This window comes from Xyrauchen texanus, chromosome 10, assembly GCF_025860055.1.
Source record: "Xyrauchen texanus isolate HMW12.3.18 chromosome 10, RBS_HiC_50CHRs, whole genome shotgun sequence".
NCBI lineage: Eukaryota > Metazoa > Chordata > Actinopteri > Cypriniformes > Catostomidae > Xyrauchen > Xyrauchen texanus.
In genome coordinates this window covers 8,186,971-8,211,349 of record NC_068285.1, presented here as the reverse complement: position 1 = coordinate 8,211,349, position 24,379 = coordinate 8,186,971, and the positions used below count along the sequence as shown (strand labels likewise).

Here is a 24,379-nt window from a genome sequence, read left to right as displayed (position 1 = left end):
CACAGTCTGTCCTGTAGAGAGCAGTATTGTGATAAGATCTTCTAAAGTACTAAACAATCCAAATATTAAGACATTTAAGAGATGTGTTATCTTCCTGACACAAAGATCACTTTTATTATCCAGAGTTGTTACATAAACTGCAGTTATATAAACATCAGTGTCTAGAGTCATTAAAGGGCACATGTCAAAGGTGATGAAACGATTCATGTAACTGTAATTTGGGCCTTTGTTTAGTTTTTTGTTCCCACAGTCAGAACACAAATGCTGGCAACAACAATCATCCATGTGATCATCTAATCAGCCAATCGTGTGTCAGCAGTGTGGAGCATAAAATAATGCAGATACAGGTCAGGAGCTTCAGTTAATGTTCACATCAACCATCAGAATGAGGAAATAAATTGATTGTTGGTGCCAGACGGGCTGGTTTGTGTATTTCTGGGAGTTTCATGCAGAACAGTCTCTAGAATTTACTCCGAATGTTGCCAAAAACAAAAAACATCCAGTGAGCGACAGTTATCTGGATGGAAATGTCTTGTTGATGAGCGAGGTCAACAGAGAATGGCCGGACTGGTTTGAACTGACAAAGTCTGCAGTAACTCAGATAACCCCTCTGTACAATTGTGGTGAGATATATAATCTTTGGGTGTTATTTTGAGATGAGGGTTGGCGCTGTTTTGGTGGACCTACACAATATTAGGCAGGTGGTTTTAATGTTGTGGCTGATTTTGTAATCTCACAAAATGCTAGATATTAACTTTTTCACCAACTGTGTGGACACCACTTAATATTTTACCACATTTCTACCTTTGACATTTGAATTACCTAAATAGGATTATTTTATATATATATATATATATAATGTTATTATTATTATTATTTATTATTTATTTTTTTTAATAAAGAAAATCACTTCTGATGGACATTGGTTGGTGTACATTAAAATTAGTGAGTGAAAAAAAGAGACCAGATGACAAAATCAGAAATAACAGGATTTCACTTGCCCCTCTGTGTTTCCTGTTAATATTCAGCAGTCTATTAGAATGATGAGAAACGGGTGAAAGGTTTAAAATCTACAGTAAAAAGACACTTTTAAAGCTACAGAATGGGAAAAACAACACTGTTTGCTCTGATTATCAGTAGAAACTAATATTCACAGTCATTGACTCTTTACTATCTATTGGGAGAAACACTAAAACATTTTGATACAGCTGATTATATATTAACTCATGAGCAAACACACTGTAAATATATAAATTATCAGAAAACCACCACTGCTGGTCTAAATATACTTGATTAAAGTGGTGATTATACCACAGGAGAATTTCATTGCTCATAGTTTGCTCTTTCATAACTCAGTAGCCTACACATAACTGAATTTTCAGTAATGTTTCATTTATGCATCAACTCAACAAAGTGATAAAAATTGACACAAAATAGTCAATTGTAGACATACAGTAAGAGTATAGAGATATAAAATGAATATGGAGAGTATAAGATCATTCGCGCTTGGAAGAATTTCATGAGAAATATTTGAGTTCATATTGAGATCACTGTGTTAGGGCTGAAATGATTAGTCAACGTTATCGACAACGTCGACAATAAAAAATCTGTAATTTAACGCAACATGCAACATGAGATCACTTTAAACTCTAATGATGAGAGCAGCACTGCAGCTCATGACTGACTGAGGAAGAATTACACAGATCACAGATGCACTCTAAACGTTCTCAGCTTCAGGTGATGTAGATCCCAAAGTACAAGGGAATTATACAAAAATACCAAATAAGTGAATACAGAAGCACTCTCGTTGTGAAATAAGTGGAGTCGGAGCTATATAAAGGAAACACTGGTGTTACATCATTAATGCAGTTATATTTAATGCGTTATAACTTTAATAAAGTTCAAATAATATGGCAGCAGATCATGTAAATAACTACAAACTCCAAAACTGGCCTTTCTCTGTGTGGTCAGCACCTCTCCTATGAGTCCGTGAATGCCCGATCTAAGGGGGAGAGATTGAAACTGCACCAGCTGATGCACACTCTGTCACAGGACGCTCATCCCTCGAGCACACACACTTAATGCAGCTAGACTATAACGTGATTGCTCGCGACTTATTGAATCATAATATATGTATCACTGTGCATTTCTTATCATGATGAAAATTGTCAATACTCAGCTTTATTAATAAGAGAGAGTATGTTTTTTTGTGAGTTAAAGATGTATTGAAGTGAACAGAAAGGTGAGAGAGGTGTAGTACTCGCCCTATTATACACTGTAAAAAAATACACTTTTTAATTAGTTTTTTGTTTTGGTTTGTTTTCCAATATAAATATCTAAAACTCATTTAAAACAATGTACATTTACTTTAGGAACTATACTGCAGAAGACAGTTTATTTCTGAGAATGTTGAATATACAAAATATTAAATACAAATATTGAAAAATATATTAAAATCCTTTAAAAAAGATGCATTCACCTGAGAAGCAGCATATACGATATTTAGACTTGCTTTTAGAGAATAGATCTTGAATGTAAGAATATTTTGTCTTTACTGCACTCACAGAAGTATAACCAAGTGAACAAATACACTTACATATAAAATAAACTTACACTATATTTAAGATACATTCTCTTAAAGCAAGTCTAAATATCTTATATGTTGCTTCTCAAGTAAATGTTTCTTGTTTTAAGGATTTTTAGACAAAAATGGAAAACAAGACAAAAACACTTGATAACAATAGGATTTTTGTGCAGTCTGAATTTCTTTTATGGAATTAAAAATAATAAATGTATTTTTTCCCTTTAATTCAGTGAATGTCATTTAGAGGTATTTTTAAAATATGATTTTGTCCTCTTTATTGACAGTAAGCACATTTAATACAATCTTTTATGTCGGGGCACAAGCTGAATAATTGGTTAAGTGCTAACGATTAATCGTTGCATTAATCGCCAAATAGTATAATAATCGATTATCTGAATAATTGTTAGTTGCAGCCCTACACTGTGTTGTGAAATATTGAGGTATTACGACTGGATTAGATATTGATTGGTATTGAAACATTGTTGACATCTCTGAAACTCACTTATGATTTTACTGGAGTTATTTTCTTTTCAATATTCACATTTCATTTTAAGAGTATTAATATTAAAATGTAATTATTTAATCCATGAGGTTCATGATTCAGGCTGTTATTTACAGTAGGACACAATCAGGGTTCTCATGGGACGCTGTGTCAGTCAATGAACATGTGAACATTGAAAGACACGAGTTTTATGATGCGCAATAAGATTTACAAGTTGAATGAGTGTGAACTTTGTGTTAATGGGTCGTTTTTACAGAAGACGTCAAGTATGATCACTGAAATGCTAATGTGACTTAAAAACGGCAAAATATAGACACAAACTGGTCAAAGTAAATGAAACAGCGTGTCTGAAATGTCATTTCCACAATATTAACTTATTGTTTAACAGAACTGTTCAAAAAAAGCTAATTTCTATTTACGTCCAGTTTTAATGGGTTTTATTTTTGAGGTTTGCAGATGATGCACTGTATTTTAAAACACAGTTCAGGTTATTTTGAAAGAGACCTGTAATTTTCTTGCAGCTGTGATGAGCGAGTGTTGATGCACAGTTCTGATAAACCTCATGAACTTGGTACATTATGTCACAGTAATGCAGTCTCACATCCATAATCAGCACAATCTGACTGGCAAATAAACACACACACACACACACACACACACACACACACACACACACACACACACACACGTAAGAGCTTTATAATGCTGAGTTGACATCTCAAGGCTTGCACAACAGTTATGAAACTGCCGAGATTGATAACTGTTGTACAGTGAATGCTGAGAGAGACCGATTGTGATATCTAAGAGTTCATATTCTCAGAAACAGATATGACACAATGTGTTTATTTAGATTGACAGGTTTTATTTAAATATGAAGGAACAGTTTCATTCAAAAGTGAAAATTCTGTCATTATTTTCTCACCTTCATATCACTCCAAACCCGTAGGAATTTCTTCCTTATCCAGAACACAAAAGATGTTTTAACAAAAGTTTCTGTCCTTATTTTCAATACATTGGCAGTGGTGGATATTGTCTTATGCCCTTTAATGCATATTTTAACCTTGTGTGACCCTGCTGAGATTGGGAGTCAATTTTGGCTTCACTATATGCAACACATTATTTAAATGAAATAAAACTGACTGAAAATGGTTTGCACTGTCATTTAAGGGTTAAACTTCTGGTGCACCATGTCACGTGACAACCAGCATCATGTTGATTTCCAGGAAGTGCTTCTACGGGCACAGCACCAACAAAAGTGCCTCTGTTAAGAAATATATATTTTTTTAGAATTTTCTTTGTTGAAAGCTGTTTGGTTGTAAAGAAGAGAGTCTCTAGTTTCATTTGATATGCTACTTTAAAAAAGTCATAATTTTTTCGCACGTCAGAATGCTGATAAACATGATGTCCACATATATGGAAATTAGGACCTTATTCCCTCAAAAGTTGAAAACATATTATTTTGGATATTTGGGTTATTTTGAATAACTTTCAACATTAACACATCTGTGGGTCATTTTGCTTCATTTAAATATACATTTTGTTATATTTTATATATCATGTTATCACTGTATAATACGGTTCTATTCATTAACATTAATAACTGCATTCCTATATATTTACTGTGTATTATCACAATGGGAATTAATGTATTCATGCAAAATATGGAAAATGTAGCTTTCAGAGGATTTATACAGAGTTAGGATGAAAATGAGGTGCATTTCAAACTGTTCTGAGATCAGTGTAGACAGACAGCACACTGGAGGTTAAGTCATTCACTAAATAGGGAGTAAGGGAGCATCCTATATTTCTCTATGCAGTTAAGTGTCAATAGTTCAGTTTCAGGCTGCAGATGATGTTTGGATCACTCGACATGTTTGACACACATGGGATATGATAATCAGTACATAGATTCACCATTTATAATGTATATTTTATTTTCACATGGTTGGCATTTATTGGACGATGCTGGACGTTACTTTTAATCAGAATTATTTATTCAGCTTTATATAAAATCAGCTGTAATATCTGTAAAGGCTCATAAATAATCAACACAATTGGACACATAATAAACTATTTGATGAAAAAAACATCTGGCTTTCTATAGCTTGGTATTACTTCACAACTTAGTCCCGCTGTCCACATTTGTGGACATCAGTTTTTAGGAAAACTAGTTGCTGTATAAATGTTTTGTTTTATTTTTTTGCTTGTTTATTAGGTGCTACTAGTTACAATCAAAAAGGGAAATGGAAAATGTACACAGCAGTCACGCTCGTGTCTCAGGCTGTTAAAATTCAGCATTGAAGAAATGAAGAAAGTCATGTTGGTTTGGAACGACATGAGGGTGAGTGAATTGATTTATTTATTTTGGGTGAACTATTCCTTTAAGTGTAACACACTATACAAGTATGCTTTCAATACTCTGTTCTGGGCTGATGTTGAACTTAAAAAATATTACAATTCAAAAACACATTACAGATAATTATTGACTAATATAAAATACTTTTAAATCCAAAGACAGGTGCAACATTAAAGCATTTCATCATATCCAGAGCGCTTATGGCCATGAACAGTACCGTAAATGTGATTGTGATGAATGAACGATTAATCATTATTAATGAATACAAATAATGAGTCCAGAAAATGTGCAAAAGCTGCTTGTTTTAGATTTAGTAGTTTTCTGTGCTGTAAGTAGCACACAGTTGATTTTTACACCGCAGGCCGTTCCACTCAAGCGTAGATGCAATTTAAAAAATATAAAAATATTCTGTATGAAAACACGTAAGAAAGGGCAGAACAAAATTGCACATATTTCATGTTCCAATAACTACCATACAAAACATATTCTAGGAAGAGAAATATAGGAATAAGGCACAAATAAAAACAAATGTGGTTGTATTTTTAGACCCCGATCTGGTCTTCATAAAAGGACAGCAACAACAGAATGCCCCAGCCGCACAAAAGTCCCAGATTCTGCAGAAGAAACATCATCCAAGGTCTTTTACTGTCTACGTGAACCATGGACGGAAGCTGTCGAGATAAACAGAGAGAGGGTTTTGTGAAGTATCTGATAACTTTGAAATAAAGCATTATGTTCATTTGAAAATATGCAATAACTCTTACTAGATGTACCATAAAGTATTACAATTAAAATGATGGGAAAAGCATGCAGTGATCGATCGGCAGGACTGATTTTACAACATCAGTTGGATGATTCTCATGAAACCGGTCAAGAGAATGTCCTGGTTATATTTTACTCCAAAAAAAAAAAAAGAAACAAATAAGAAATGTAGAATGTAGAAAATGAAAGCTCTTTTACACTGACATTATTTTCATGATAGTTATGCACATTTCACACCTCAAAGCTCATTACCGCAATGCAAAAAAAATAAAATAAATAAAAGATGGTAATCATTAAAAAAAGATTTGATTATTTAAAGTGTCAAGTATTTATACACATAGTAGTTTTCCCTTGGTTATGTCTTTCATTTTCACAAACATTTTTAATAAAATAATAACAATAATAATTGCACAATTTATTTTTAATGAACAGTAAAAAATTATAACTTCATTAATGAGATTTATATCACTGAAAAAAATGGGAATAGTAAAAGTGAAACATCTGGATACATTAATGTAATAAGAGTTAGGGGTGAAATGTGCTTAAGTGTCCTGAAAATAATATCACAATACAAAAAAACCTTGATTGTCATTTTCTTTACACAAAATGTTTATATAAATTATATATGGCGGCCAAAAGTTTGTAATAATGGACAGATTTTGCTCTTATGGAAAGAAATTGGTACTTTTATTCACCAAAGTGGCATTCAACTGATCACAATGTATAATGAGGACATTATAATATGAAAAATTACTATTACAATTTGAAAAAAGGTTCAGAACTTCTTAAACTACTTCAAAGAATCCTCCATGACTTTGCAGATCATTGTTATTCTAGCGGTCAGTTTGTCCAGATACTCAGGTGACCTTTCACCTTTCAACTTCCTGTAGCACTCTATCTGATCCCACAAAAGCTCAATGGGGTTTAGATCCATAACACTCTTTTCCAATTATCTGTTGTCCAATGTCTGTGTTTCTTTGCCCACTCAAACCTTTTCTTCTTGTTTTTCTGTTTCAAAAGTGTCTTTCTTTGCAGTTATTCCCCATAAGTCCTCCTGAGTCTTCTCTTTACTGTTGTACATGAAACTGGTGTTTAGCGGGTAGAATTCAATGAAGCTGTCAGCGGAGGACATGTGAGGTGTCTATTTCTCAAACTAGAGACTCTGATGTACTTATCCTCTTGTTTAGTTGTACATCTGGTCTTCCACAAATGGTCTTTCTAATAGTGAAGGTGCTGTTTTACATCAGTAATGTCCTGACTATACATTGTGATCAGATGAATGCCACTTTGGTGAATTAAAGTAAAAATTTCCTTCTGAAAAATCAAAATCTGTCCATTATTCCAAACTTTTGGCCAACAGAGCGTATACAGTTACTGAGATATAAAATTAATACATGTTGTTGGCTAGAGCATCCACAACTATGTATTAAGTATGAAAATGTTAATATACCAAAGTGCAATGGCGTTACCACATGACCCCATAACAGTAACATGACAATCTTTTTGGAAGAAAAGCCAGTAAAAGGAAAATTAAAGCCACACAGTAAATTCAGAGTCTCAACATGTGGTGGTTTCTATGACTCGACTTCAAACACTGCTGCTGTTTTTGACTAATTATCATGTCCTGAGAGATGTAGGAAATGACAAACGGGAATGGTTCACAGCAAGATACTAAACGTTTCCTAAAAAGACTTAAGAGTAAAGTGAACTGCAACATACCATGTCTACCAGACCAACATACAGGAAGAGGCCAGCAGTCACAGCCGAAATCCACTCCGTGGCGACAGTTTCCGTTGAGACAGACAATGCGATGTACAATCCAATGAAGGAGGTGAGAGCGCTGCCCACATTCAACAACAGGGCATTTTTCACCGACACTCCGCAGTGTAAGAGGATCGCAAAATCACCTGGGATGAGAACACAGAAATCACAAATCAGATCTCTCAAGTCTTTTTTGCTGAAGTCTTTTCTGCTGAAGTCTCCTATTTCTAAGATGTTTCTACTGAGAAAAAGACTCCACTGGATTCTCCCAAGATCAAATGATCTCAGCTGTGCTATCCACAATCATTTGATAACTCTTTAATTTTAATGTCAAAAATTGTCTCATTTGAGGCTATTTTTTTTACTTAGGAATGGGGATTGGGAGGAAATTAACCCACCTAATAATCAAAACAAGCCCCCCCCCCACACACACACACTATTTAAACCATGATCAATGGAAACAATGGAAATGTTTCTGGCTGCATCCACCCCAAATGTTCAAGGCAAAATCTACATGCTTTATTGCAGCATGCAGCAGTTAATAATATCCAATGTGTCTTTATCTGGAATGTTCTGTGACTCTGTGATGAGGAAGTGTGACCATAACGTGTTTTTGAGAAACATGTTGAACCGTTTCCTCATACTGTCTTTAGTAGCTGAACAAACACTCAAACGAGTCAACAGAGCACCTTTGCTGTGTGACCTGTCCTTATCAAACTGCATTTCATCCAAGCTTACTTTATGTTCAATATTGAAGTAACATGACGAACTCTTTTTGAAACAATTGTGAGTCTTCCATGTGCTTTTGTGTGGAGCTTTTATTGTGTGCCGCTTGTGAAGTGTGTAATTTCACTTACTGTAGGATAAAGCAGTTGTAAATAAGTGTATCTCTGTTGTGTGATTATATACGTCTATTAATGTCATACAAGCACTAAATATCTCACCCAACTCATGTGGCAGCTCGTGACAGAGTACGGCCAGTGATGTGGCCAGTCCTGATCGCCATGACACGGAGAACGCAGCGCCGACGGCCAAACCGTCCGCAAAGTTATGTATGCTGTCACCAATGGTGATCATATAGGGAAGCAAACGCTGTTCTGAAAGAGAATAAAAAAAAAAGACAAAAATGTTTACCAAGTGGCCTCTTTGGATTTTATTCAAGTTATAACAACAGTCTGGGTCATTTGAGCTATACCGGTTCATTTATTGCACGTCATGTGTTATTTAGGTGCTTAACACAAATATGTGATTAACTCTAAGTGGTGAATAATCATTTACAGAGTCTAGAAATCAACATGGACTGCTGGAATAATCAGGTACGGTTCGTCTCACCTCTGCTTTGGACAGCAGGTTCCAGGAAGGACTTCTCGTTTTTTTCTGTGTTCACCTACAATCAATAGAAAGCTTCACTTACAACCGATAAACTCATAGTTGGAATAAATATGTGCACAGCAAAAGTAATTTTCCTAAACAGTACTTTTATTTTCTAATAAAAACATCCATAAACAATAACGTTTGTATTTTTAGTAAACTTTCTTTTTTTAAGCATAATTCTGACAATTATAAAGAAAACATTTGCCAATGCAGTTATTAACTTTATAAAATAAACAAAGTAAGAGACATTCTATAAAAAAAAAATTGTTTTTATATATTATATATAAGGGATGCGCCATAGTGGAGTTCTCGCTGCTACCATCCACCCCAAAGGAGCAGGCGCTGCCATCTGCCAGAGGATGGAGGAGCCTGGCCGCCTGGAAGTGGAGGAACGGACGCCGACCACAAGGGGATGATGGGGCTCCCAACCAACCACCTGGAGCGGTTACTGCTGCCAGGTGCAGGGGAGACCCCTACTGTCCACCAAAAACATGGTGGGGCATTCCGTCCAAAAGGGGTCAGAGGACTGCCCCGATCCGCCCGAGGAGGAGTGGCTGTCGTCCATTAGAGGGTGGAGGAGTGGCCGAGGACCAAGTTATGGCGTATCGGAGAACCAGCGAGTAAGTGTATTTTTCTCTCTCTCTCTCTCTCCACTGCCACTCCATGTTGGTCTTTCTCTCTCTTGTGGCAGGGCAGAGGGCGGGGCCCTAATCAGGCTGATTATGAAGCCTGAGTGGGATAAGGGCTGACTGGAGACAGCAGTGCAACAGAGAGAGAGAGATTTATGGGCAGCTGCCCGACATCCGTGTGTGTGTGTGTTTGTATCTTTTTGGTTGGTTCATTGGAGTCGTGATTATACACACCCGGTCCCTTATCAGGCTAATTAAGCCTCAGAGAGAGATAAAGGCCGACTGCGGATGGTGGTGCGAGAGAGAGAGAGAGAGATAATTTATGGTCAGCTGACCGTCATGTGTGTGTCTTTTGTTTAAGTTTATCATTAAAATAATATTTATATTGCCAAGCCAGTTCTCGCCTCCTCCTTTCCATTGAACTGCATTACAATTTACATTTTATTTCATTTATAATTTTTTTGCAGTGTGTTGAAGTTTAATACTTGGGGTTTGTTCAGATTATTAACCCTTTGTTAGGGCAAATTAAAAGAGTTAACAGAGAGTTTTTGGGAAACTTTGGAAAGACTGAAAGAGCATTCTCCAAATGGGTCATTTTTAAGTCTAATAGTTCTTCATTTTTCTTTCCGATTCCATAACGTCCTGCATGACACAGTTTAAATAATTTTTCTCCAGTTGTTCGTTAATGTTTACATGGACCGACTGTCTCACCAGATCAGCCTGTGAGCTTGAGTGCTTGTTCTCTTTGTCTCTCTGGAACATCTGCAGAACTTTGCCGTGGTCACAGTGATGAAGATCCGACTCCTCCTGCAACACAAGACAACAACATTTATTGATTTGAGAATGGATTTATAATCGACCTCTCTCACAGCTCTTAGAAAATCTTCAGTAAAGTATTTTCATTGATTAACAACATAAATTCAGTCTGTTCCTCACACAAAGCTCTCTTGAGACTTTAGAAAGCTTGGACTATAGTGCATGAGTTCTATATGAACTACTTTATGGCTCTTCAATGGAGTTTTGGAAGACAACTATCCCTTTAATATAATTTCTGAATAACACAGAAGACTCACTCCATCATGATGGTGGTGATGTTCTCCACGAGTAATGATGGAGAAGATGGTTTCCATCACGTAGAAGAAATAGATGCCTCCAATGAGCACCAGGAGTTTGTACACAAAGTCGAGATTGTCCTCTGAATGGTCATGATTGTTTCCATTGTCATGAACATGAAGGCCCAAAAACTACACAAACAGACACACAAACAATTGTTCACAGACATAAGGACTCACAAAGCAATGAAACCATACCCTGCCAATGAAATTAACCCCAATCAAAAACGTTGTCATCTGCTTTGATTTCCCCGCAGCACTGTGAAGTAATCCCTGTCTGCGCTCAATAAGCAAGACCTTATTTCTGGTTTCTTCTCAGCAATCCTGTTATTTTCCACTCTGCACGATGACATGGTGTGACAGGGCTGTAGTTATGTTGTCATGCTTCTAAACGGATGAGTGAACGTGGGCGATGTTTGTATGAGCGACTGCCCGGGGAAAATAATGGGTGCCATGCGCCATGACCAATTCTGACCAGTTAAAAGGCAACATTTCTAAAAGTTTTTGGGAGATTCCTTGCTCAAAAAAGGGATTCTAGAGCTATCGGAGGGATATCTGGAATGGTGTGGAGTTTTGTTTACTTAGTGTTGGACATGTGTTTTGAAAGAGTAAGATGGAGCACAACAGTCTGGTTCCAGAAGTAAAAATCCCATTTCTATTTTATATAGACTAATTTTTTTAATGATAACTTACAGACCTTTAAAAACAGCCCAACTGTGAGCTCCAGGTTTGTTAATCGATGGTATGTACTTCTGTTGAAGTTATCAGTCCACAATAAATTGTGCATAATAGAAGACTTTCTGATAAAGAACTACACTACCCATGATCCTGAGAGGAGAAATTCACCAATCAGAGAATCGCTGCAAACAAAGTGCACCAAAAGAGCTCTGTAGCTCCGCCCACTGCCAAGACGCAGTGTGAATTAAACAATCAATTCGCTCTCCCTACACTGTCAAACTACTTATTTGTTTGTATATACATTATATGAATATGTTGCTATGTTTCGATACTTCTAAATGTACTAAATTTTATATTTGTTATATATTTGACACCTACATCTTTTTCTGAGACCAATGGAGGACAGGGAATCTCTCAGAACACAGTGATTATTTTTGTAATTCCGTTTGGCTTAATTGGCAAAATACACAGTGAAATTAAAATTGTATTTGTTTTTTGTTTTTTTACATTCATCCCAGCTGGTTTGTAATATGTAATCACCCATCTTATGGTTATAATGAGATAAAACAGTGATTTTTGTTCTTATTAATTTCTCTAAATACAGATGGTAGTTTGCTCACCGAAGGCAGGAGATGCAACAGCGCGTCACCGGTCAGCGACCCCACAGCGAGACTGATGCAGAACTGAATGCAGAGCTCAAACACTTGAGTACAGGCGGAAAACAACAGCACCACAATCCCAAACATGGCCATCAGACAGATGATAAGGTTGGCGAGGGTGGCGTATCCATATTCTGCGCACAAAGAACACATTGATAGAGCTGAATGAAGGACGGCATTGTGTTTGCGTGATTCACAGGTATGCCATTCATACTGCACTTTGTGAACAGTAACAGGTGATTCTAGCAGAATCAGGTTTGTTATCAGAAAACCAGTTTTCAGAAAGTGCCAGGTTTATATATTATAATATAATATAATATAATAAAATATAATAAAATATCATACAATATAATATAATATATAATCATATAATATAATACAATATAATATAATATAATAAAATATCATACAATATCATACAATATAATATTATATATAATCATATAATATAATACAATATAATATAAAATATAATAATATAATACAATATAATATAATATAATATATAATAATATATAATATAATAATAATATAATATATAATAGTATAATATAATATAATATAGAAACATAATATATATATATTAAAATATATATATATATATATAAAATAAAAATACAATACAATTAAATTGAGAAATGTTCACATGCATTTTTTAATCTTGGCAGATCTGAGCACAATTTAAGATTGTAAAAGCTTTAGCAAAAGTGTAAATTTAACCGCATTACTGTCTAATTAAAACAATCGAGAAATCTCATTTGTGATTTTTCTTTACTGAATTAAAAAAAAACTTTTTTAAAGATTACTAGGATCATTTTGTTTAAAGGAAAAACATCTGCAACCCAGGAAACTCAGACAGAAAGTCTCCCTTTAATCCCATTGCTGGATGAAAAACAATTGTGAAATAAGAAATCTGGGTAACACTTTAGAATGCAGTTTTATACTTAATGGGTAACTTTGCAGGGATAAATACAGGACAAATGAGTAGAACTACATTAACACTTCAGTTACTACTATTAACTTACAGTATATAAAATCACAATTAACTAATCATTAAGTAATAGTGAACTGATGACTGTGGTAGTGTTAGCTAATCAGTATTCACTGAATTTATTTGCCTCACAGAGAACTTCTAACTAACTATGAGTAAACAATAATAACTACTCATAACAACATTAACCTCAAAATCAAGTGTCCAAAATGTGAACAATTACACTTTTATTGTCAACGTGTAATTGCATCATCAGAGATGCATATGCGGAAATCAGTTATGAACTAAAACCTAAAACCTGACGAAGATGAAGAGTGCGGTTCTACTCACGCACATACAGTACAACAACCCTTTAATTAAGGTAAGTGAACTAGTCATGTTACTCTACCAGACACTGTAGACTACAGTAGGTGAGTTAAAGTGGTGTTATGTGGTGCATACTGTATGTTATCTATTAAGTATGAAACATTTCAATATGTACTGTAACTGAATGTAATTCATAAATGTATGAAGTTTTAAAGTGCTCATCATATGATGTTGTAGGAACAGTTTACTCACTCTCAACAGCACTGAGCGAGTTGGGTGTCACTGGACTGGGGCTGATCTGAGAACAGCCTCCACTGAGAATCTGTTGAATCAGGGCAGGACTGAGCTGTTTGAACTGATCTCGGGTCAGTGCTGTGGAGTTTATCTGGTGGATTCTTAGAAGATCTTCAGCACTGAAACACGTCTGCACATGAAACACAGTATAATTTATTTCTGCAATGCAAAACATATTTTTGTAATCAGTATTTTTGTCTACTGTATTTGCAGTGCAACGGCACTCTTCCTTTTGTGATGTTGCTTAAATGTTTACTGAAAGATGCAAATGTAAAAAAGGATAAAACAGAAAACATTAGATTTGGCATTAATATTTTATTTCATGCATGAAACACTCGTGAGTTTAGTTAATGTAGGCTACTATTCCCTAAAATTACAAATTGCACGGATGTCAAACGACAGGCCTTATTTAGACGGCGTGTGAGCTTAAAGAAATTGGAAATATTCATCATGATTAAAAACGAGCCGGATATCAGACAGCACATGCACTGCTAAATTTCACTCTGATTATTATTACAGACAGATGAAAACATGTTTTGCGGTCTCAGATCACAGCGTATGTCACAACATCCATCAGCAGAGATAAACATTACCGGACGCCGCTGACACTTCATGTTACAGGACTCAAAATCATTTCTCATCCAGACCAAAAGTGTCACGGCTAAATGATTAGATTTCGGTTGCGTGCCTCACATAACTACAGCAGAACTATCTTCTCATAGTCATAAAAGACACTGTTACACTGCTCTGAGAGCTGCTGTGGAGTTTGGCTTGTTATTATTAAGGTCTGAGTGTCAAGTGTAGAAAACTGATTAAAGATCAGTTTAAAGCACAGTTGCACGAAGATGTACAGATCATATATTGCCCCAAAATGAAAATAAATACATTATAAAATTCAATTTTATTTTGCTAATGAAATAAAGAGAAATCTCTTTACAGTGTTGCAAAGAAACCTAATGCAAAAAAATGCAATAAAAATCTCTAATTTCATTTAAAAAACTTTTTAATACTTGAGAAGAATTTGTTATACTTTTTGGTTGTTTACTTGTCAATCATATATATTTCAGTCATATAGAGATAACTTTAATCATCCAATCCATATATATATATATATATATATATATATATATATATATATATATATATATATATATATATACAGTATACAGGTGAAACTCGAAAAATTAGAATATCGTGCAAAAGTTCATTAATTTCAGTAATTCAACTTAAAAGGTGAAACTAATATATTATATAGACTCATTACAAGCAAAGTAAGATATTTCAAGCCTTTATTTGATATAATTTTGATGATTATGGCTTACAGCTTATGAAAACCCCAAATTCAGAATCTCAGAAAATTAGAATATTACATGAAATCAATAAAAAAAGGATTTTAAATACAGAAATGTCGGCCCTCTGAAAAGTATAATCATGCATATGTACTCAGTACTTGGTTTGGGCCCCTTTTGCATTAATTACTGCCTCAATGCGGCGTGGCATGGACGCTATCAGCCTGTGGCACTGCTGAGGTGTTATGGAAGACCAAGATGCTTCAATAGCGGCCTTCAGCTCTTCTGCATTGTTTGGTCTCATGTCTCTCATCTTTCTCTTGGCAATGCCCCATAGATTCTCTATGGGGTTCAGGTCAGGCGAGTTTGCTGGCCAATCAAGCACAGTAATACCATGGTCATTGAACCAGGTTTTGGTACTTTTGGCAGTGTGGGCAGGTGCCAAGTCCTGCTGGAAAATGAAGTCAGCATCTCCATAAAGCTTGTCTGCTGAAGGAAGCATGAAGTGCTCTAAAATGTCCCGGTAGACGGCTGCGTTGACTCTGGACTTAATAAAGCACAGTGGACCAACTCCAGCCGATGACATGGCTCCCCAAACCAACACAGACTGTGGAAACTTCACACTGGACTTCAAGCATCTTGGATTGTGTGCCTCTCCATTCTTCCTCCAGACTCTGGGACCTTGGTTTCCAAATGAGATGCAAAATTTGCTCTCATCAGAAAAGAGGACTTTGGACCACTGAGCAACAGACCAGTTCTTTTTTTCTTTAGCCCAGGTAAGACGTTTGACATTTGAAGCCCATGTCCAGGACCCGTCTGTGTGTGGTGGCTCTTGATGCAGTAACTCCAGCCTCAGTCCACTCCTTGTGAAGCTCCCCACACATTTGAATGGCCTTTTCCTGACAATCTTCTCCAGGCTACGGTCATCCCTGCTGCTTGTGCACCTTTTTCTTCCACACTTTTCCCTTCCACTTAACTTTCTATTAATGTGCTTTGATACAGCACTTTGAGAACATCCAACTTCTTTTGCAATTACATTTTGAGGCTTTCCCTCCTTGTGGAGGGTGTCAATGATGGTTTTCTGCACAACTGTCAGGTCAGCAGTCTTCCCCATGATTGTGAATTCAACTGAACCAGACTGAGAGACCATTTAAAGGCTCAGGAACCCTTTGCAGGTGTTTAGCTGATTAGAGTGTGACACTTTGAGCCTACAATACTGAACCTTTTCACAATATTCTAATTTTCTGAGATTCTGAATTTGGGGTTTTCATAAGCTGTAAGCCATAATCATCAAAATTATATCAAATAAAGGCTTGAAATATCTTACTTTGCTTGTACTGAGTCTATATAATATATTAGTTTCACCTTTTAAGTTGAATTACTGAAATTAATGAACTTTTGCACGATATTCTAATTTTTCGAGTTTCACCTGTTAATACATAATGTGAAATCGTAAGATATCGTACGACTTGGCTTGTATTCGATAAGCTGCAACTTTTATTACAGCCAATCAACAAAATATGATCTCAACATATTTATGTATGCAAATGACTAATGTCTGTCAATAACCTGTAAAACACCTCCGTTGTCTCGTTCCAAACTCAATGTTTTCTTTCATCCGTGGTACACATTAGAAATCTAATACATTATTTAGTTGGTTTAGGGTTTGTGTGACGAGTGACACTTTATGGTTAAGTTTACGCTATGGGTTAAACTTAGGAAAGTTTACAATAACTTTGTTCGTTGGTTTGTTTATTTTTCTTCATTGGATTAAAAGTCGTATTATGAATTCTTGAGATTTTGCCATCTCATACTATTATTCCAACATCTCAGGTGAACAGGCTGGACTATTATGGTGCTGAAAGTTCTGAAAATATGCGCGTCTGCTTGATTCCAGCTATTGGTTGAACTTTACTGTGAACCAAGTCGTAAAAGCCCCTCCTCCTGTCCTTTTCCGGAAGAGAAGGGGGAATACGTGAGGGTTCAAGTTAGTTGCGTGAACGGCAGTTTAAACACACATAAATAATCCAGCGGTCAAACTCGCATGAGCAATGCCAGGCAAAATTTTTATTTGCGTTGTGTGTGAACGCACCATTATGGTCTATTTGCGTCTATTCGTATCTTTGCATAGACTTTGTACGTAATCGTGCCGTGCGAAACGCTCGCTTTGTGTTGTATGTGAACACACCATTAATCTAATTATTATGTGAATGGTTACCGCATCCCAGCTGCTGTTGCTATGGTGACCCTCTGGATGACTTTCTCTGTGGGTCATTCTGTGGTGGGATTCAGCATCAAGATGGTCTTCATCATGATCGTGTTCCTCTCCGCCCAGGCTTAAGGTCTTCAGGAGCTCTTCAAAATCTGCCAAAAAATGACAACATTAAAGAAACCCTGCACTGATTTAAAGTAAATAATACATTGCTGCAACATAACACTGTTTAAAGTCTTTAAAACATCGAGGATCCCATGACTCATGATGATTCATCAGCTAGAAAAGAATCTTTGTAAGTGCAATCTCTTTAAAATGATCCTTAAAAAACCTCCAACAATGTCATGGAAATCCTTTGGTGGGAATCTCCTGCAGGATAATCAAACATTCATACCATGAAGTGTGAGATTATCAGAGCCAAACAGGTTGAAGATGTAATCCAGGAAGAACTCTTGCTCAGGCAGGACGTGTGCCCTCATACAGTCTCCACGCAGAGCGTGAAACACGATGTTTCCGCACACGGCATCCAGCTCGACATGCGTGTGGTCTCCGTGATCATCGCTGCTCTCTTCCAGGATGTCGTTCAGAGAGAAACATGGCTAAATATGAGGATAAACACATGATAGATGTGGCCGTCAATATCAGATATCAATCATATTTGACTGTGGAAAACACAGACAGAATGAATTGAGTCAGACAAATGAAATTAAAGGAATATTCTGGGTTTAAAATAAGTTAAGCTCAATTGACAGCATTTGTGCAATAATGTTGATTACAACAAAAAATGTACTTCAACTCATCCCAACTTTTCAAAAACGGTTCCAGTGAGCCACTTACAATGGAAGTCAATGGGGCCAATTTTTAGAGGGTTTAAACACAGCTAAAATGTGAAGCTTAACATTTTATAAAAGTACTTTTAATGTACAATTAATGTATTATTTCAGCTGTAAAGTTGTTTAAATAATAATTTTCACAGTCATTTTAGGGTTTATGTCATTACGTTGTCATGGCAACAATTTCTTTTGGATGGATTTAAAAAAATTCATTAAATTAATAAATCTAAAAAAAAGGCCAAAATATTTTAAATTTTTAGTAAGCGTTAACACACATATTGTTTATGTCTTGTGTCTATACTTTTGAATCAGTTAGTATTTTTTTTTTTTTCCCCTTTTTCTCCCATTTTAAGTCCTCGTGGTGGCGTAGTGACTCGCCTCAATCCGGTTGGCAGAGGATGAATCTCAGTTGCCTCCACGTCTGAGACCGTCAACCTACGCATCTTATCACGTGGCTTGTTGAGCGTGTTGCCACAGAGACATAGCGCATATGAGGGTTCACGCCATCCACCACAGCATCCGCGCACAACTCACCACGTGCCCCACCGAGAACAAACCACATTATAGCAACCACAAGGAGGTTACCCCATGTGACTCTACTCTCCCTAGCAACCGCACCAATTTGGTTGCTTAGGAGACCTGGCTGGAGTCACTCAGCACGCCCTGGGATTCAAACTAGCGAACTAGCGAACTCCAGGGTTGGTAGCCAGCATCTTTACCATTAAGCTACCCAGGCCCCCGAATCAGTGAGTATTTTAACGATTACGGATTGGCCCCATTGACTTCCATTGTAAGTATCTGACTGGAACAAAGATTTTTGCTTTTTTTTTAAAGATAAGGAGGGATATGTCAAAATTAATTTGAAGCAATTTTTTTGGTAATCAACATAATACCACAAATGTGGTCATTTAAGCTTTACTTAAATTGAACACAAATTATTGCATTAAGAGTAAAACACAACGGAATTTGTCAAATTTGGGATGAAATAAATGACAATTTAACAATCAAATAATTAATAATGAATGAAAGAAATTACATGTTTGCATACAAATTGCATCTGGTACTCAAAAAATGCTACAAGTGCTCAAGGAAGGGAGCAAAAATACATGAAAAATAGTAGTTGATGTTTTCCAATAATGAACACATGAATCCACATCCAGGCACTCATGAATGTCAATATTTAAAAGCCTCTATTAAAGGAGCTACATCCACTGATATGTAAATAGAACTGGATTGCTGATGACGTCATATCAGTGAAGACAATGTGCCGCCATATTGCTTTGCCCAAATATTCCAATGTCCCTATTGACCTTACAATACAACTTGTGGACAGTTTTGCTGCTTCCTTTGGTGGTCATTGTGCTGCACTGATAGGCTGAACACTGGGGCAGGTGATGCTCTGACATCGCGATCTGCGTATATCTTCTCCATCATAATGAATATTATCCATAACGAGAAATTAAAATTTAAAGATGATTGTCTCTAGAGGGCGAAATGCAACTGCTGTGTCCCGAGACCAGAGACAGTGAAACGGGGGCTTTTTCGCCTGCCGGTCATTAACACTCTATGAAGGTTTGGGCATACCAAGATGGCCACTTGAACACTACCGGTGGCTTTACCTCCTGCTGGCAGTTTAATGTTGCGTCAGTGATCCAGTTCTATATATATATCAGTGGCTACAACTTAAAAAGTACCAACGCGTATTGGCCCAAACAGGCCTTCATCAGGATGCCCCTATAATAAAGGCTTTTAAATATATAAATTCCACATGAGTGCCTGGATGTTTTCATTAGTGGGAAACATCAGTGGCGGATTTAGGTATGGGCGACATGGAGTGGCATCTTGCTGTTAGTGGCACGGACACCCCTTTCAGCACCCGGTAACATAAATTGTTGGTGGGTCGGCACAGGGAGCTTCCCGGGGCGCTGAAGTGGGGGTTCGCCCAGGACGCCATACAAGCTAGAACCGCCACTGGGGAACATCCACTACTATTTTTCATATAAATAATAATTCAATTGAAACATGGCCAAGTGTGATTATTAAACTGAAAAATTATGTCATTTAATTATTTAAATATATAGTCTGTATGTGCTACACGCCTCTGAATCAATGAGTCTTCACTCAGTTTTCTGCCAAAATAAAAGCTTGATTCATCTGCAGGTGTGCAATTACTACCGTATAGAATAAAAGATAATATTAAATTACTACTGATAACAATTTTACATAAAATTGTTATATATTTAATAATAATAAGAAGATTTCATTTATACTGTGAAGCTCTATTGTGCGGGATGTTATTTGACCAAAAATAACAGCAATATTTTGTTGAAAATTAATTCTTATTTTATCATTTCATTAATGTTTTATGATTGATTTGATTAGACACTTTTGTGACGATAACAATTAATTCAAACATAAAACATGCTAAGGGAAGCATCACTATTACTATTGCTCAAATTAGGGGTAAGCCATTTGAAAACATCTCAAGCCCAGACACTCAATTATTTGCACTGACCTCATGTGTGTCGGGCTGATAGTATTTTTCCATGTCATGAAACAGTCTCTCTAAACCCTCATATTCTGTTGTGCTGATATCACCATGGGGAGGATGGCTGGTGGGCGTGCTGTTGTCATGGTCATCATGGTGACCTTGGCCTAAGATTGTTTCAATGAAATGCTCGGTCTCTTCGCCCCAGTGGCCCTCATGAATGACCCCGCAGGTGTGAAGTGGCCCGCTCAGAAACAAGCAGCACCCAAGGGCCATCGTGAAGAAGTCCTCCATCTGCAGCCCCTGTGAGCTGGTGTAGTTACTCAACAGCTGGGGCAAACTTTCCACAGAGAGGCACTTTAAACAAGAAGAAACAAACAAACAGATATACCAACATTACAAACATTACAAACATCGGAAAAGCCAACTACAGTTGTTCGCCTTTGTCTCAGATGTTTCTCCTAAAATTCCTTTGGAGAAATCTATAAATAAAATGTTGTCAATTGTTAACATACAGTCAAATAAAGAGATATCAAATGAATGTGGATAGTATAGCTCAGATCATTTGCTCTTTGTGTTCAATATGTGTGAGCAGTTTAAGACATTGTTGGGATCTCCTCTGAGGAGACATGTGAAATCTCTGGGGATAAATATCTGAGAAGCAGGAGACTTCCCCATTTAAATATCATTGGCCTCTATGAGAAACAGTTGAGATGTTAAAGGGATAGTTCACCCAAAAATGAAAATTATCTCATTATTTACTCACCCTCATGCTATTCCAGATGTGTATGACTTTCTTTCTTCAGCTGAATACAAATGGAGATTTTTAGAAGTAATATCTCAGTTCTGTTGGTCCTTACAATGCAAGTGAATGGTGACCAGAACTCAGAAGGTTCAAAATGTACATAAAAGCAGCATAGAAGTGATTTATAAGACTCCAGTGGTTTAAACCATATCTTATGAAGTGATATATATATATATATATAGTGGGCTAGATGAGAAGATCATTATTTAAGTCCTTTTTTACTTTTTTAAATCAGTAGGGGGATGAATTTGGATGTGAAAGGGAAAGTGGAGATTTACAGGAAAAAGTTACTTAAATATTGTTCTGTTTCTCAACCAACTTATCATATCACTTCAGAAGACATGAATTGAACCACTGGAGTCACATGGATTACTTTTATGCTGCATTTATGTGATTTGTGAACCTTTCGAGTTCTGGTCACCATTCACTTGCATTGTAAGGACCTACAGAGCTGAAATACTCTTCTAAAAATCTCCATTTGTGTTCAGCAGAAGAAAGAGAGTCATTCACATCTGGGATGGCATGAGGGTGAGTAAATGATGAGAGAACTGTCATTTGTGGGTGTACTGTCCCTTTAAAGAGATTTCATTTGACATTGAGAAAATTCAGACATAAAAGAGACCAGAAACAAAGTAAAAAAATAAATAAACCCAAAATATATTCTAACAATATTTAACCTTTTCTTGTGGCAAGTCATTGCTATAATGCCCTAAAAATATAAAAGTCATACAACAGAAATACTCATAAAAAAAATTACAGAGTACATTTGTAACCTTTTGACAAGTTTCAAAACAACTTTTTGGACTGACAAGAATCTCCAATCAATAAAATAATTAATCTTTAAAGAAATACAAAGTTCACTTCACAAACACACCCTCACAACACCTTAACATGGTAATCAGACTGCCTGACAGAATATCATGCTCTTCCTTTAATGTGTGATATTTAATCATCCGTAAACAGAATTTTGTATATAATAAACACATATGTCACATGTACAGATAGGGCTTGCCAAATGGGGATGTTGCAGCTATAACTCAGTTATTAAATGGTTTAGAGACTAAAGTACAACTGCAAAAATGTTTGTTGTATTTTCAGTGATTTTGAAGTTCAAATTGTAAATCAGTGTTCATTCTGTCCCCCAAATTAAATCTGATCTATTTATACTCTTCTTTTATACTGTCTCACTGTAATGTCCTGTGTGCACTTGTTTATCCTATCACCCCAAAAAATAATAAAAAAAAAATAATAATAAAATCCCTGTGTACGTGACAACTCTTAGCATTAAAGCTAATTCTGATTCTGATTCTCAAAATGACAAAATCACACATTTGGGAACATTTTGGATAAACAAATGAATGCAATGAAACTCACACTGGCATACATTCATACGGGTCATGAGGTAGATTTGAACAGAATCACTGTGTTCTCAGGACGAGAGTATTTGCCATAAAAGTCAGGCTGAACACATGATCTGGCAAACTTTTAAGTGTTTTTGCTAAATGTTGCCATTTAATCGGCTACAACTCATTTATTACAATATCTGTTGGCCAAAACACACGTTTTTTGCATTTGTCTTTTTTATTGTTATAATTTTTTCTGTGTTTATAATTTGTTTAGCCTAAAATTCATTTGAAATGCATGTTTATGCAGTCTTTTTACTGGTGATAACTCATGACACCAGTTTACTAGTGTTTCAAATCCCATTAAAATATATTTGACTCAAATCAGTGTTAACAAACAGCAGATTCCTGTTGTGACAACTTACCCCATACAGTGTGACAACATGCCTGTTAGGGGTTAACGTGTGTTGAATTAACTTTCTAGGAAAGTTTGATACTGGGAAAGTGTAAAGCCTTACAAGCTATTTGATTTTGAGCAGTTAATGGACATGTTATAGCCTATCAACTGCACCCTTGTGAGATTTACCTCACTTTCTCTTACTGACTGTAAACAGGTTTTATTTTCTCCCAAAGTCGTTCCCCCCAAAATATATTTGTAAGCATTGGCATGAGCAATATTTAGCCTATATTACAGTCGTGTATTGTTCAGTGAGATTGCCTTATGAGGTGTAGCGCACGACCCTACAGCCGCCGCGTGCGCGCTGGACCTCGACCTCTCCAAAAGAGCCTCGAATAGATCTCACCTTTCCACACGACACACCGGAGCACTGCACACGGTCCTCCAGCCGTTCAAAAACCGAGCGAACCGCATCTTCTGTGAGGAACTCCTGTCCTGGAGACACCAAATCCACAACTTTCGCGAAAATGTCCCGTTTACCGCCACGCGCTCCGCTGAACAAGCTGAGACAGGTGAAACAGAGCGCGAGAACTCCTCTAGTCTCCATGATCGATGTGTTTGGCCCCTGTTTTCTCTATTAAGAGGGTCTTTCAGGTGAGACAGGTCCGAGAGATTGCCCTCACACACACATACACAGGAGATTTAGAGTTCTTCACATAAGTGATACCTGCTCAGGTAGAAGCTCTTCTTGCCCTCTGATTGGTCACGTCTCCACCTGCTCACAATCACCTCTCATAAAGGAGGGAAGCCTCTTCCGTTCACCTGCACTGAGGGGTTCGAACAGGGGCTGCCCTGCATGGAGATCTGGTTTCAGGGCTTTCCAGCATCTGTCTTCCAGGTAGTGCCAAATATTAGATTTTTAAGAAAGAAAATGAGAGCTGAGCAGGGAGAAAACATATTTAAATGCTACACACACCAAAAATCCCTCTGAGAATGGGCCTTGC

The 24,379-nt window shown here is 36.5% G+C and overlaps 1 protein-coding gene across 1 annotated transcript; it reads right to left on the bottom strand.

The window, feature by feature from the left end:
- Positions 1–3,952: 3,952 nt before the first annotated feature.
- On the bottom strand, positions 3,953–24,144 carry LOC127650412 (zinc transporter ZIP4-like). Its single transcript, XM_052135842.1, has 12 exons — positions 23,782–24,144; positions 20,858–21,187; positions 17,904–18,108; positions 17,516–17,661; positions 13,967–14,138; positions 12,379–12,551; positions 11,042–11,212; positions 10,680–10,775; positions 9,298–9,352; positions 8,910–9,062; positions 7,924–8,111; positions 3,953–6,113 (listed from the first exon to the last, which is right to left on the bottom strand). Exons 1-12 carry the CDS (start codon positions 23,980–23,982, stop codon positions 5,985–5,987), a joined length of 2,019 nt encoding a protein of 672 aa, XP_051991802.1. The 5' UTR covers positions 23,983–24,144; the 3' UTR covers positions 3,953–5,984.
- Between the last annotated feature and the right edge of the window lie 235 nt (positions 24,145–24,379).

Bases quoted from the DNA above. Each gene is read 5' to 3' on its own strand.
- LOC127650412 (XM_052135842.1), bottom strand. From the start codon at position 23,982: ATGGAGACTAGAGGAGTTCTCGCGCTCTGTTTCACCTGTCTCAGCTTG. The intron at 21,188-23,781 runs GTGAGATCTATT...TCTTGTTTAAAG, and splicing joins CCGGTGTGTCGTGTGGAAAG to TGCCTCTCTGTGGAAAGTTT. The intron at 17,662-17,903 runs GTATGAATGTTT...ATTTTTTGGCAG, and splicing joins TGATAATCTCACACTTCATG to ATTTTGAAGAGCTCCTGAAG.